Source organism: Amyelois transitella, chromosome 22 (assembly GCF_032362555.1).
Source record: "Amyelois transitella isolate CPQ chromosome 22, ilAmyTran1.1, whole genome shotgun sequence".
Classification (NCBI taxonomy): Eukaryota; Metazoa; Arthropoda; class Insecta; order Lepidoptera; family Pyralidae; genus Amyelois; species Amyelois transitella.
Window position 1 is genome coordinate 6,410,140 of NC_083525.1, and position 14,441 is coordinate 6,424,580.

Here is a 14,441-nt window from a genome sequence, read left to right on the forward strand (position 1 = left end):
AATGTAAGAGAGCACTAATATACAACATGCTCGCAGTTTCCTTCCTTGTATGTTTACTAAAAATCCTTTGGAAATGAAAGTTCTGCAAATATAATTCTTGTCTTACATTTGTAAAGTAAAATAGGATTTAAACTTTACTTAAATAACCTACTTCCTACTTACGTCAAATAATTCTTGAACTATGAATAAGCATTAAAAATTAATACGGAAATCTTAAAGCAAACATAATACTTTCTCGCGATGCAAGTTTAAAATTAACATAAGAGGAGGGGTAAAATGCTTAAAGTAAGCATCGTAATCCCAAGTTAAATCTCCAATATTCAATCAAGTTAATCTGTATTCAGTATTTTATACAATATATAGGATTATTGTAAACAAAACTAAGATAATTATGTGAGAAATAGCAAGTTTCTGCTTACCCCTAGGGTAAAAATGTGTGATCATTATACATATATATGCAAAAGACAGAGAGACATCTGCACCATATTTTGGGTAAGTGAGTATAACACATAAGCTGTAATAATTCTACTGTTGGACGAAGTGTGAGCTGCCTGCGTCCAATATCTTCTAAGCACACTATCTACAATAAATTGCCTAAATCTATGCATTAGATAATAAATATGAATATCTTCATAAAGAGCCTCCGTAATCTCCTCACACAAAAATGTTATTATAAACTGGTTGACTTTTTAGAAGATAACTTGTATAATTACTATTAGTTTAAGGAATCCGTTATTTGTACGCATGTAGGCAGGAAGCAGAGCACTGAGTAATACAAAATGGAACACCATTGTAACCTGTTTTTACAATTAAAAATACCTACATTGATTGATTGATTCCTAGTTAAAAATCCCAGCGGCGAAAAAAATTAAAAAATCTCTTGTTGACTTATATTCAGAATCAGTTTTGTATCAGAAGTGTTGTTCTTTCCCATGAATGTCATAAAAGGCGACTAAGGAAATGACTTATGAATAAACTTGTAATGTTTGTGTAGGCGATGAGCTTTATGAATTTACTCAATTCCATCATTGAGCCATAAAGCTGAACGTGGCCTTTTGGTCTTTTAAAGACTGTCGGCTCTGTCTGGCAGGCAGGGTTCAGACAAAGTATACCTATATTTTTTTGAATGAATCTAGTCTCCATGTATCTAGTGAATAAATAAATAAATAAATAAATAAATATATACGGGACAAATTACACTGATTGAGTTAGCCTCGAAGTAAGTTCGAGACTTGTGTTACGAGATACTAACTCAACGATACTATATTTTATAATAAATACTTATATAGATAAACATCCAAGACCCAGGCCAATCAGAAAAAGTTCTTTTCCTGGCCTGAAGTCTCGGTCGCATCCCCATCACTTTGGAGAATACCGGGGTACGCCTTTGACCATAGAACCTGGATTGCGTGAGTCAGGTTTTTTGCACGGGGCAACTCCCATTTGACCACATTTGATGGTTAAACATCCAGTTGCCTAAATGTGCAGGTCACCTCACGATGTTTTCCCGCAAGCATCGGTAATATTGTGATCAATTTTGTATTATCTAACTAAAGAAAACTGAAATTTCGGGCCAATAATCAAAGGTTTTATTTTCTTTTTTAGTTTTGCGTGCTATTATGACCACTCACAAAATACGATAAAACATTATCTTATCTATCGTAATCTAACAAATCTATAGACAATACATTATCACGTACAAACGGATTGACCGGCCTTCACATGTACCACAGATTTTATGCAAATTCAGACCTTAGTACAATAGAAATAAATAGCTTACCGATGCAAATCGGACAAAGATTCGATCGTGACTTGTTCTGCGGATGAGGCAATGTCAAGACAATGAGATGCAGTGACGTAGGTTTTGTACAATACTCTTCCTTTTATGAAGCAATGACCAATTAATGCTGTTCCAGTAGTACCTATGTAAGAAAATACGGCTCATTCCTGGTATTAAACCCCTTTATTTACAAGCTAGCAAGTTTGCATTGTTCGTATTGCAAAAAGGCAAAGTCCAAGGCCGAGGTATGTCCCACCTTCCTAGATGTTACGCTGTTACGCTTTTGCCGAAATAACTGTTAGTAGGAGTGTCATCTAGAAACGTTTCGTTGTAGTAGCAACGTTTTTTAAACGGTTTTATTTAGCTCACCCCGTTTGTTTTATTTATTCTTGGGTCAAATTTAGTAATTCAAATTTCACCCTCTTCCTGTCAACCGATTAATCTGAAATTTTGTATACACTTTGGATTTTGGTGACAATATAATTATGTTTATTCATTATCATTATAAATTCAAGATGGCCGCCGTTACAAAATGGCGGATAATTTAGGTTTCATTAATCCCATCAATATGGGTATCAAATGAAAGGGCTCAACAAGCAGAATACAATATACTATAAAAAATTGAAATCCAAGATGGCGGCCTCTACAAAATGGCGGATAACTTAGGTTTTATCAATCCCATCAATATGGGTATCAAATGAAAGGGCTCAACAAGCAGAATACAATATACTATAAAAAATTGAAATCCAAGATGGCGGCCTCTACAAAATGGCGGATAACTTAGGTTTTATCAATCCCATCAATATGGGTATCAAATGAAAGGGCTCAACAAGCAGAATACAATATACTATAAAAAATTGAAATCCAAGATGGCGGCCTCTACAAAATGGCGGATAACTTAGGTTTTATCAATCCCATCAACATGGGTATCAAATGAAAGGTCACTATCATGGGCTTCTACAATACATGAAATGCAGGGCAGCACTGTGGATCACGCAGTCGTATACTTAGGTGCGAAACTGTTTGAAGAAGGTCAAGCCTACGTGGCTCTTAGTAGAGTAAGATCTTTGCAGGGACTACGTATAGAGGAGTTGGACTGCAATAAACTAACGGGCAAGAAACCTTGCAATAATGAAGCACTAAATGAATTAAACAGAATGCGAAATAAAAACTAAAAACTAGAAAATAAAAATAGGTAAAAAAACTTTTTAATTTAAACGGTTTTATGTTAAACATACATTGCAATGTTTAATATAAATGTACTAAAAACCAAAAAATAATAAAATAGATACAGTCATGGGAATTATAAACATATGCATAGAGTAGACTAAAATAAAACCGTGGGGCACGTCAATTGTCTACAAATTATAGACTTAATGTGCGATAGAAGAATCGTTTAATTCGTCGTTAGGCAGTTGGCCCGCAGACGGTGCGCAAATTACTTACTATTTTGCTGGCTAGCGAGGAATCGTTTCACTGCTCGTAGTTTGTCTTTAATCGACAAAACTTATGATAAAAGTACTACTCGCTCAACATTATGAAACCCTAAAACTCGCTTAATCGAGCTTGCTAACTTGTTTCCACATTCTAGCCCTACTTATCACACGTCCATCGTTGTCGGTTGAACAACTGCCTAATTATAGTGTAACATTACAAAACAAACATTTTAATCAACGATTGTAGACAATTGACGTGCCCCACGGTTTTATTTTAGTCTACTCTATGCATATGTTTATAATTCCCATGACTGTATCTATTTTATTATTTTTTGGTTTTTAGTACATTTATATTAAACATTGCAATGTATGTTTAACATAAAACCGTTTAAATTAAAAAGTTTTTTTACCTATTTTTTACTTAGCTTAGACAAACTTTGGTGCTCGTAGATCATTAAACGGCAATTTAGACTTGAACCAATCCATTTAGTTCCCATGGTAAGTGTACCTACCATGGTAAATAAATGGAACTGTTTGTTAGTCACGGACGTTAACCTCGTGTAGGATGATGATTGGTCGTAATTTTAATATTCGTAAGAGGTGACAAAGATATTTCTACGACCGCATTCACAATCAAAAATGACACAAAGCTTTTTTAAATATGACTTTACTTTTCTGAACATAGAAATATAATAGACATATAGACAGAGTAATCTTCAGATGTCGAAATTACTGTGATGACGAAGTTGTAACTGGTCTGGTACCTAAAGTGTCTCAGGGAAATATAAAAACGATTTCCGTAAATTTTGGAACGAAGATAGATAAGGATAAGAAGAAGAAAAAGGTTAAGGAAAATCTAAAAACAATATAAATTTTTCATCTATTTTATTTTAAAAACTGTTACAAGTTTAAAACTAAAGTAAACTATAATTATGTATCACACTCGTTTGGAAGAATCGTAAAATAAAACCCTTTTCTCCCACTTATAAGAAAGCAAAGGTGCCACTTAAACTTATTGTAAGTAATTTTACCGGAAACAGCACAGGAAATACTGCTTTTTAGGTTTGAAAAGCCATCAAAATATATTTATCATCCACTGTCGTCTCATGAACCTAAACAAATCTTTTCTCGCCTTCCTTATGGACGTTAGATGACCCAAGATTTCATGTTTTACTTGTATGTACTTACTGACTATCAAAGTGTATGCTAAATAATAATTTTGCCGATCTTTCTGAATTTTCAAATAAGGCTTGGTTTTGTGATTATATAATTTCTTTGAAAAAATTCTGTCTATAAAACGTAGAAATATAAAAACATGATTTATAATTTTACGAAGCCACCGAGATTATTTAAAGGAGGATTTAAAGCAAAGAGTAAAAAAAAATTACAAAAAAGAGAAAGGATGTAAGGACTAACGTAAAAGTTTATCTGAAGATTTATCAACAGATGAAAGTTATGAAAGGAAGAAAAACTTTGAATATCAGTCTGATGTCAAGAACTAACTGCTTGGTGCACAGGAATATAGAATAGGGAAATACGGTCTATGGCCTTTTCTGGTTAAATGTGTGTAAAGAATTAATACAAATCAACATTTAAGGAACAAATGATTAAATGATAACTACAGATTGTTTAAAGTAACATTTGTTACAGCGCAATAAACTCACATACGAACTTATTTTAATAACCATCATCTCTGTTCAATCTTAACAGTACTAATTGCATTATTCCTTAGTCTATGGATAGTTGTCTAAAAGAGCCATCGATGCCGAAAAGCTCATCATAGTTGGTGGGTTTCCCTGGCCGCAGAGCCTCGTTTGCCTTGATAGACTCCTGTTCTTTGAACCAGTCGCCATATTCTTCCAATTTTTGGATCCAGAGCTCTGTAAGGATGATACACAAGGTATTAAAAAAAAAATTCCGAAAAATAATTAAAATTAATTTTAGTTCAGAATTTTTTGTTTTGAAACCATTTCGTCACAAATTAGAACAACTACAAAAAAATTAAACTTATTTTAGCTTTAGCGTTAATTCTTATGTAAACGTAATTACTATTGTTTGTTTGTAAATTCTCTATGACATTATTTATGGGTAGACCCACCGTAAAATATATGTTGTAACCGCCATGTCATATAACATCGGTTCATATTTAAGATATTACGCATAGCGCCTTTGAACTTGATCCCATTTTCCTACCCCGGTCAAGTTGATATGATTACATAAACTATTTGCTTGTCGTTTTAACTTACCGTCTTGTATAGTTTGTCAATGTTCTAGGTAAATAATACGTTTAAAGAATGACTTATACTTACTGCACAGTTCGGAAAGGGACCCGCCGGTTCCACCATACTCTTCAGGAAGAACATCCTTCGGCACGTACTCATAAAGCGTGTTTATGTCTGTGTGGATAAATATCTGGAAGTAATAATTGTTTTAATTAGTCTTTGTCCGCATCTAAAAAGGTCGTCGTTAATGTAATTATTGCGTGTTCTTTAAGTCTACCTACAAAAATAATGTATTTTTTAAATAAAACTAGAGACACTTATGTGATTCAAAAATATCAGTTCATGTCAGTTCCAGCGCGATATCCGGAAAATCTTCTCTTATTGCGCCCTTAGAACTCATAAGGAAACTTTTTGCCAAATTGTAACTCTTAAAACCTAACGTTTTGATCTGTGCGTGTTATGGCGGTCGATCAGTCAGTAAATGTTCTCTTTTTAAATTGTTAGCTGGTGTGATCTCAGCTACGCTTTTTTGATTATTAATATTCTATTTTGTACTGATTCAAATAAATTCTACTTACCCTCTCCCTAAGCTTCTGTTTCAAAAACGGCTTGACCAAGCTTACGATCTTGTCCACTAACGGAGAGGCGTTCACTACGTGGACCTCTTTCAGTTTCACTGGGTAGGCTTCCTGGAATTATAAATAAAAATTGTTTCATCTAAATTAAAAGAAACTCATTTTTTTTCAATCCATTTTAAAAACAGTGGAGATTCTCAATGCGACAGGTTTTGGTTATTTATTTAGCGATTACACGGCCAATTATGAATTGACTAGATAACTCATGCCCACAGCTGCTTCGACCACGTTAAACGAAAATCGCTATCATGTCCGAATGCCTCTGAGGTACAATTGGCATTTCTTAATAATCCCTTTAAGTTTTTCAAGCAGGGGAAACTGCAGCGGCACGGTGTCAGAATTTATACTTCATTAAACTGCAGCAAGTCGCTTGGTGACTACGGATCATGGTGATATAATTCGAAACGTCCGAGATAAAATAAAAGAATTATATAGGAAAGGGATCATAACGAGTGACCTTAACTCACTATTTGTATTATTTGTAAAGCTAGCTATGATTATCGTAATATTGATTGGTTTTTACGTCAATTTCATTAACTGATACATTAAAATTACCTGAACACAGATCAAGAACTTCTTCAGCAATGCCGGAGAGACCTTGGCCAGGTTGCTCGGAGACACGGCTTTAGAAGCATCCAGAATGTACACGTCGCCGCCAACACCTTCTTTTTCTTCCTTCAGTCTAATATCACCAATCATCAGAGCGACTTTGAAGACATTCACCAATTGTGCCGCATCAACGTTTGGGTCGACAGCTGGAAGTAAGTTTTATACAATTTTATAACATTTAGGCGATGGGCTAGCAACCTGTCACTAGTTGAATCTCAATTCTATCGTTAAGCCAAATAGCTGTACGTGGCCATTCAGTCTTTTCAAGACTGTTGGCTCTGTCTACCCCGCAAGGGATATAGACGTGACCATATGTATGTATGTATGTATTATAACATTTATTTGCTTCCATGCTGCTCTGGTAGCTTACAAAAACATAGTGCTTCTTTCTACGTGCAGATTATAAGAGTAAGTCATGGAAAAAGTTTTATAAAGTTGTTTCTTAATTTTTTTTAAATTTTTATTTAATTAAGGGACTTTTTTCTTTAAGATATATCAGTCCCATTGTAGCAGATTTTAAATTTAACACAAGGTCCAAGTTCAAATTCTTCTTTTACGCGATTGACTAGAAACCTAACACTATTTGAATCCTAATTCCATTAGGTATGAAGGTATATCTTTTATATAAAGCCATGATAAATCTATGTTACATGTGGGGTAATTTTAATCAAATGCTCGAACTTAATAGTTTCTTTTTTATTACATACTTGAATAACAAACTATATAAATTTTACTTGTTTCAATGTAAATTTCCTCCAACAGATCCTTACTCGTAAAGGGAAAATGCATAAAAATTCTTGGTTCTTTCTTTTCATACTCATATTTGCTATTGCTCATGTCTTGCATAATGCCTTCATGGTTGAGAGTCGTGACTTATGACCTCTAAAATTACGTATGATTCAAAATTTTTGTTAGTTAAAAATACGAATTATGCAAAGTTTTATGCATGAATTATTTTATATTCGCTCAAATTATTTGAATAAATAAATATATCTACCTAGCTCAATTATAAATGTTTTTTTACCAATAATAGTGTTATATCGTTGACAATAACGATGATATCATATAATTATAGGTTTCTAATTATATTTCGATCATCGTTGTCCTAGGTTATGCCTGCAGCCCCACTCATACATTAATCACGTTAATCCCTTGCGGGATAAACAGAGCCAATAGTCAATACAAAAGCTAAATAGTAATGAGTACGTACCTCTTGCGATAGTGACCCGACGACCACTTGGGGTTATACGAGGCAGGGGCGGCCCTTGTCTGAAATTAAATATATTATAAAAAGATTAAAATCTATCTAGTTATATTCCTTACCTGTGATCTGTTTGTTTATACACTAACTATAAGATTGTAGAGAAAATAAAGAAATTTTTGAATTTTGAATTTTTTGAATTTTTATCTACACGTAATTTTAATTTATCAATGAAGGTGTAAATAGGTTTCTTGTTAACAGGCTTACGCTTGGACTTTATCGTAGCGTTTATGGGAATCAATAATTCAAGAAAAAGTAAACGTACAAATATACCATCAAATAAAATAAATACTAAGGACAAGGACATAGGATACCTTTCATCCCGGTAAAAACGAAAGCTCCCGTGGGATTAAACGTAAAACCTGTATTATTTTTTAGGTGGCACAGACTACGTCGCTTTTTGTAAATGGCGCTTATTTCACGCGGGTGAAGCTGGGGGTAAAAGCTGGTGTCTAATATATGCTTCACGTCGTTATAGATGATATTATTGTGTGCTGATACTAGAATGGAGTTTATTATTCAGTGACATTATATCTATATATAATGTCACTGAATGTTTTTGTCATCGATCAATCCTTGAATAAAAAGATGTACACTGCTCTGCATGTTTAATTATATCTAATAATAGGGAGTAGTAAATACTAACAAACTTCAGATATGCGTGCTAATAGTCTGAAAACTGAAGATGCCGAAGACCGGACAAATCGGAAAGACAAAAGTGGGAAAGTGGACCCCAAGGGTCTAACCACTATCGTAGAGGGTGCAATTGGGAACGCGCAAATACGAGAGAGAGAGAGAGAGAGATTATTATTTTTATTTATTTATGTACACAAAATTATATACAGGAGCATTAAATACAGTAGATAATTCAAACAACAAAGATAATTCAAAATACAAAGGTGCTACTTTTTTCAATAGAAATTTCTTCCAGCAGGCCCATGAGAGGAGAGATGAATTTAGGAGCGGTACGGCGTGTGCATAAATATCGTTTAACTAAATAATATAATTAATTGTACTTAAGCTTTCCAGAAGACAAACTTACGCCTTCTCCAGCAGTTCTTTAAACTCCGGCCTCGTGATGTCCCTGTCGTTGAAGAACTCCGGGCACGCTGCTCTCATGGTGAAGTACATGTCCAGCTTGCGCTTAGTCTTCTCCAGAGAGAATTTACAGCCTCGTAGGAAGGTCATAATGCGGCCTTCATCTGTGATACCAATCAATTCATCAAATAATATAAATTAAAACTGACGCGATGACGTCATGATGTTATACGCGCCAATGATATAGTAGATCTGACATAGTGGAAAGAGAAATGTCAAAAATTGGACGCCATGCCCTGAAGCATATTGGTGAAGGATGTTAATAATGGAACACACAAAGATGATAGAGTGATAGCAGTAGTAAAAGTGTGCCTAAACACAAAAATGTAGAAATTAACAATTTTTGGGAAAAATCTACATACATACATACATATAATCACGTCTATATCCCTTGCGGGGTAGACAGAGCTAACAGTCTTGTAAAGATTGATAGGCCACGTTCAGTTGGCTTTAAGATAGAAAGAAAAAATCTATTATATTATAAAAACCCTATTAAGGTGGCCTTCCATTATTAGCTCTTATATTCCAAAGGGTAAGGTAGTCTGTTTACCCCATACAAAACGTAATCGAAAACTTACCCCATTCGTCCGGGAGGTGCGGCTGCTTCTTCAGCCACTCCTTGATATGGGCCAGGTCCTGGTCCCTGGTGTCCACATTCTCATTCAGCTCTATCCTGATCTGCTTCCAGACTTCCCCAGTCGGCTGCATAAGAATTGGGGACGTCATCTTTCTGTAAATATAATTAGCAATATTAATATTTAATTATTCAATTATTTTTGTAATTACTTATATCACAGAGTTAATAAAATAGTAATGGTGATGATGATGCGTGGGATTCTTCTTATTGTGATGGATCTTCAACTTAAGTATCTTCTATGTGAACCTCAATTCTTCTTCTTTCAGTTCTTTTATATTTCCAAATTGGATACCTACAAATGTCACTTTTTGATGTCAAAACAATAAGCCATCCAGCTGAACGTTCTTTGTATCTGCGAAGCTCTGTCTACTTCGTAGTCGATAAAGAAGAGATAAGTAAAACGAATTGTACGTACGGTGCACAAAAAGCAAAGCGATTTTATAATACCTACTCATCATATTTCATTCGTTTACATTTGATCACGTGAGATTAACAGATTTTATATTTTTCGTGTGCTTTTTCCATAAGTTTACGCTTAATAAAAACGTAATAAGTTACACTTAACACAATAGAAAATATTTTTTAATTTGTTATTTATGTCACGTTACGAGTACTTTACACGGAAGAAAATAATTGCAGGTGGTAGCAGAGATCATGGGAATATACTACATAGATCGTAATCTAAGACTATGGCTTCATTTTCTCACTTTTAGAAAAAAGTAAGATATTTAACTTGGCATTAGTCAACTTGTACATTGATACATTGCGGGCGCTATAGAACATTTCAAACTTACTTTTTTATGTAATTTATTCCATCGATAACCAACTTTTGATTATTAACTGTAATGCGATAGTTGTTGTTTTGTTTTAAGCAAATGTACTTGTCATTGCATGATTAAATTGTTAAAGTTTAAAATAACTTATTATTATATATAAAAATAAAATATGAATAATAAAAAAGACAATTTATAAAATAAAAAAAGATACATCAAACGGTACCAAAATCGGTTCATAAACGACTCGTACTTAGCCCTTTATTTTTTATGTCGCTTAAAAAAACCACAAGACTACTTTTACAAAGTACCTAAATCTTAATGACTAAGTTGAGGTAGGCGCATAAGATTGCAATATCTAACGCAGATTTCGGACCTGGTGAAGCAACATGTTTCCTCATACTTGGTACATAAGTTTGGAAGCCGGGCCAAGGTTGAGAACTGGTATTATGTTCAAGGCTAATGTCATTATGGACCATGGTGCTGTCGGAGAGAAATGCATATTTTCTTCATGTTGTTAGTATATATTATTAAAGCTGAAACTGTGGCTTCGTCCTGGGGCATTTATTTGGATAAAATTATGTTATTCTAAATGTTTTTTCTATGTAGGTATGTGCCTTATAGTTAACAAAATTCAAAAATTAAAATATATAGGTACATAATTTTATTAAGGTTGGGAAATATATGAAAATATGAATACATACATATGTATATATGTATTGATTACCACTTTGGTCATCTTTATTCCAGGCTGTTATATTGTCTGGGTTCGGCTTCCGCGTGCAATAAGTATAATCTAAATAGAAATATTTTTATTTATCTATTTTAACTATGCATGTAAAATGTACAGCAGGTCGCCTTTATGCCATAAGGCATAAAAATATATAATTTCAAATATTCTAGGAAATTGTTAAATTCAGTGTGAACTTGAAATGAAGAAGGGCCTCGTGTTGAAAATCGTGTAATATATAAGTACATAGAATAAAAAGGTTTATACAATCCTAGTCAAGCTGTTTTTTATAAAGAAATAGCATTCACCCGTGCGAATTTAGCGCCATCTACCAAAGAAGACAGGTTTCTCGCAAATTACACGGGAACTATAGTTTTTATCGGGATAGAAATTACCCTATGTCCTTCTTCAGACTCAAGTACGCAAAATTTCAAGATGTGTGGTTCTGTAGATAACGCGTGAAATGAAAACAAACAAACAAATAAACTTACTGGTGCATTCATAATATTAGTCGGATGTAGATTCACAAAGGGAGCTTTTAAATTATTATATAATAAATTTGTATAAGATAGAGTACTGCTAATACCCTTCTACTGTAGATACTTTATATAAGTGAATAATATTCTATAATAACCCTTTATAATTAAGATAGCATTATCCTCACTACGTAATTAAATATGCGTACGTCATTTCTTGCAGAAAACGTCAACTCATCTCAATTCATTAAATAAATTTATCATGAAATATTATAATGTTACTAACTAACAACCTTCATGATTTGTCTACAATAAATATCGGTGTTATCGTCACCAGACTCATCATTGAAATACGATGCACTGATGGCTCATTTGATGTGCCATGTCACAATGTGTCATGTCATATCATTGCCAACCATGACAATGTCATGGGTCGAATGGAACATAAATATATTCATATAATAACATCTATATCCTTTGCAGGGCAGACAGAGCCCACAGCCTTGTAAAAACTGATAGGCCACGTTTAGCTGTTTGGCTTAATGATATAATTGGAATTCAAATAGTGACCGGTTGTTGGCCCATCGCTTAAAAGAAGAATCCCAAGTTTGTAAGCCTATTCCTTAGTCGCCTTTTACGACAACCATGGGGAGATGGAGTGGTTCTATTCATTTTTCTTAGTATTACTAACATTTACATTTGATAGATAGATAAAAGCTTCATTCTCTATCACAATACATTTGCATGTTACATAAATAACATACCTACATACATTTGCAAAACAACTGACAATTAGTATAGTATTGGCAATTGTTTCCGATGGAAGGACTACGGTTTGTGAAACAAACACGCCATGGTGCCATCAGCCGTGTGCATTAAGGGAAGTATTGAAGTGAAAACCTAGTGAAAATTCAATAAAATATTTTGTTTGAACCAAGCAAATCTATATTTTAAAAAATACTAATAATACAGTTTTTTTCCGACTAACAAAATTCAAAATTCAAAATTCAAAATTTTTTATTCATTATTATAGGATATTATTATATCGCTTAATAATTGTCGTATGGTTTAACAACTTGGTTGACGTCAAATATATTACTTAAAAACTAAGTTTACTGCCGCTTCCAAGGCGTCAGTGCAGAAGAAGCGGTAACAAACTGCACTGCAGCATTTTCTTCAACAAGATACTTAGTCCTGAGTTAGTCCTGAACATATTTTTTTTACTATTACTATATTATTTATTCCGCGGTAAAAACTTAAGATCCCGTGGGATTTGCAAAACACCAACATATATTCTTTTGTAGGTGGCGCTAAATTCGCACTTGTAGATGACGTTTTAGTCGCGCGGGCGAAGCTGCGGGTAAAAATACTCGTAGTACTTAAAACTTTACATAGAATAAATTTTACAGCTTCCCCTGCAAGTTTGCAGAGGTCAGACGGGAGTCGCTTAGCGTAAAAATGTGACTTGACCAATACAGCTTCCTACTTGGTGTTCCATAAATCGGAAAAGTTGGTAAGTAATCTTACATGGACCCCGGGCTCCATTCCAAGAGGTGGAGATGCACCCGAAACTAAGGTACGTCGAATAATAATTATGATGCTTTTATAACTACCAGAGAATCCGTGTGCAATACATAAATAAAAATCAATGTTATTTATTCCAAGTCAGTATGGAATATTATATATCTATTTATTATTATATATCTATTCATCTTTCTGTCTGTACAGCGTTGTGGAATTTTCTCGTCAGGAACTTTCTAGGTATAATACTTATAAGTATAAAAAATTGTGATAAAAACATAATGTGTTTATAATAATGCAGCTACATCGATTTAAGTTATCCACTTCAAAACTAAGATTCAATGGAAATGGAAAAGAAGGTTTGTGAAATTGAAATAAAAGTTTATGTGAATTCTACTTAGTTATATCTATTATATCTAACTAATTAAATAACACTTATATAAAAAGTCAAAATTGATTTTAAAAGTCAGAATAGGCCACTTGACCTCTTTAAATTAATCCCAAAGCTGTACACTCTCCAAACAATTTTTAAAATGTCTACGATTGGGAAAATTCTGTGTGTCAAATCAAATTGACCAAATTAAGATACCTATTTATTTAATAAAATTACAAAATATTGTACTTACCCTAAAATTCCTAAATCAGGTAAATAATAATCAAAATAAACAACGAGTAGACTCGATCCGCGAGTTAAAATAAACCTACCAAATTGAGGTACGAGTATTTATCTAAAAAGATAAAAATAAACTTGCTCTAATTTCTAGTCTAATTTCATAAAATAAAATGTCCACAAAGAATGACCTGAAGAGCACATGCATTAACAAACAGACAACCCACAACCGTGTGGTGTGGCGCAGAAATACTAGGAGGGCTGACCCCAAATAAATTGGGACTATAGCCAGGAGAAAGAAGAAGAAAGAAAATATCCACGACTGATCTGACTTTTTTGACTAAGATATTTATAAAATTACTAAACTAAATTAATCTTACCCCAAAAATCAGGTGAACAATTAACAAAATGCCGGTTGCGGGTGAATAACACCGCGTCTCAATTTTTATTGAGAAAATTGTGATAATAATTTAAGAACATAATGAAAAAATTTAACTTACCCCTAAAGTCTAAATTCAGGTGGAACAAAATGGCCGAAGCAGGTGCACAACACCGCTTCTCGAACTGAACTGAGAAAATTAAGATATATCTTACAACATGGAGACCTTGCTGGCACATTGTGCAAGCGCGTCACTTTTACCGGCCAATCTTAA

General features: G+C 33.6%; 1 protein-coding gene across 1 annotated transcript; it reads right to left on the reverse strand.

Annotated features, from left to right (window-relative positions):
* Positions 1 to 4,086: 4,086 nt before the first annotated feature.
* LOC106129975 (alpha-tocopherol transfer protein-like) lies at positions 4,087 to 14,377 on the reverse strand. The gene is made up of 8 exons (XM_013328707.2): positions 14,289 to 14,377; positions 9,620 to 9,771; positions 8,986 to 9,145; positions 7,893 to 7,951; positions 6,629 to 6,828; positions 6,017 to 6,127; positions 5,526 to 5,628; positions 4,087 to 5,096 (listed from the first exon to the last, which is right to left on the reverse strand). Exons 2-8 carry the CDS (start codon positions 9,765 to 9,767, stop codon positions 4,945 to 4,947), a joined length of 933 nt encoding a protein of 310 aa, XP_013184161.2. The 5' UTR covers positions 9,768 to 9,771; positions 14,289 to 14,377; the 3' UTR covers positions 4,087 to 4,944.
* Between the last annotated feature and the right edge of the window lie 64 nt (positions 14,378 to 14,441).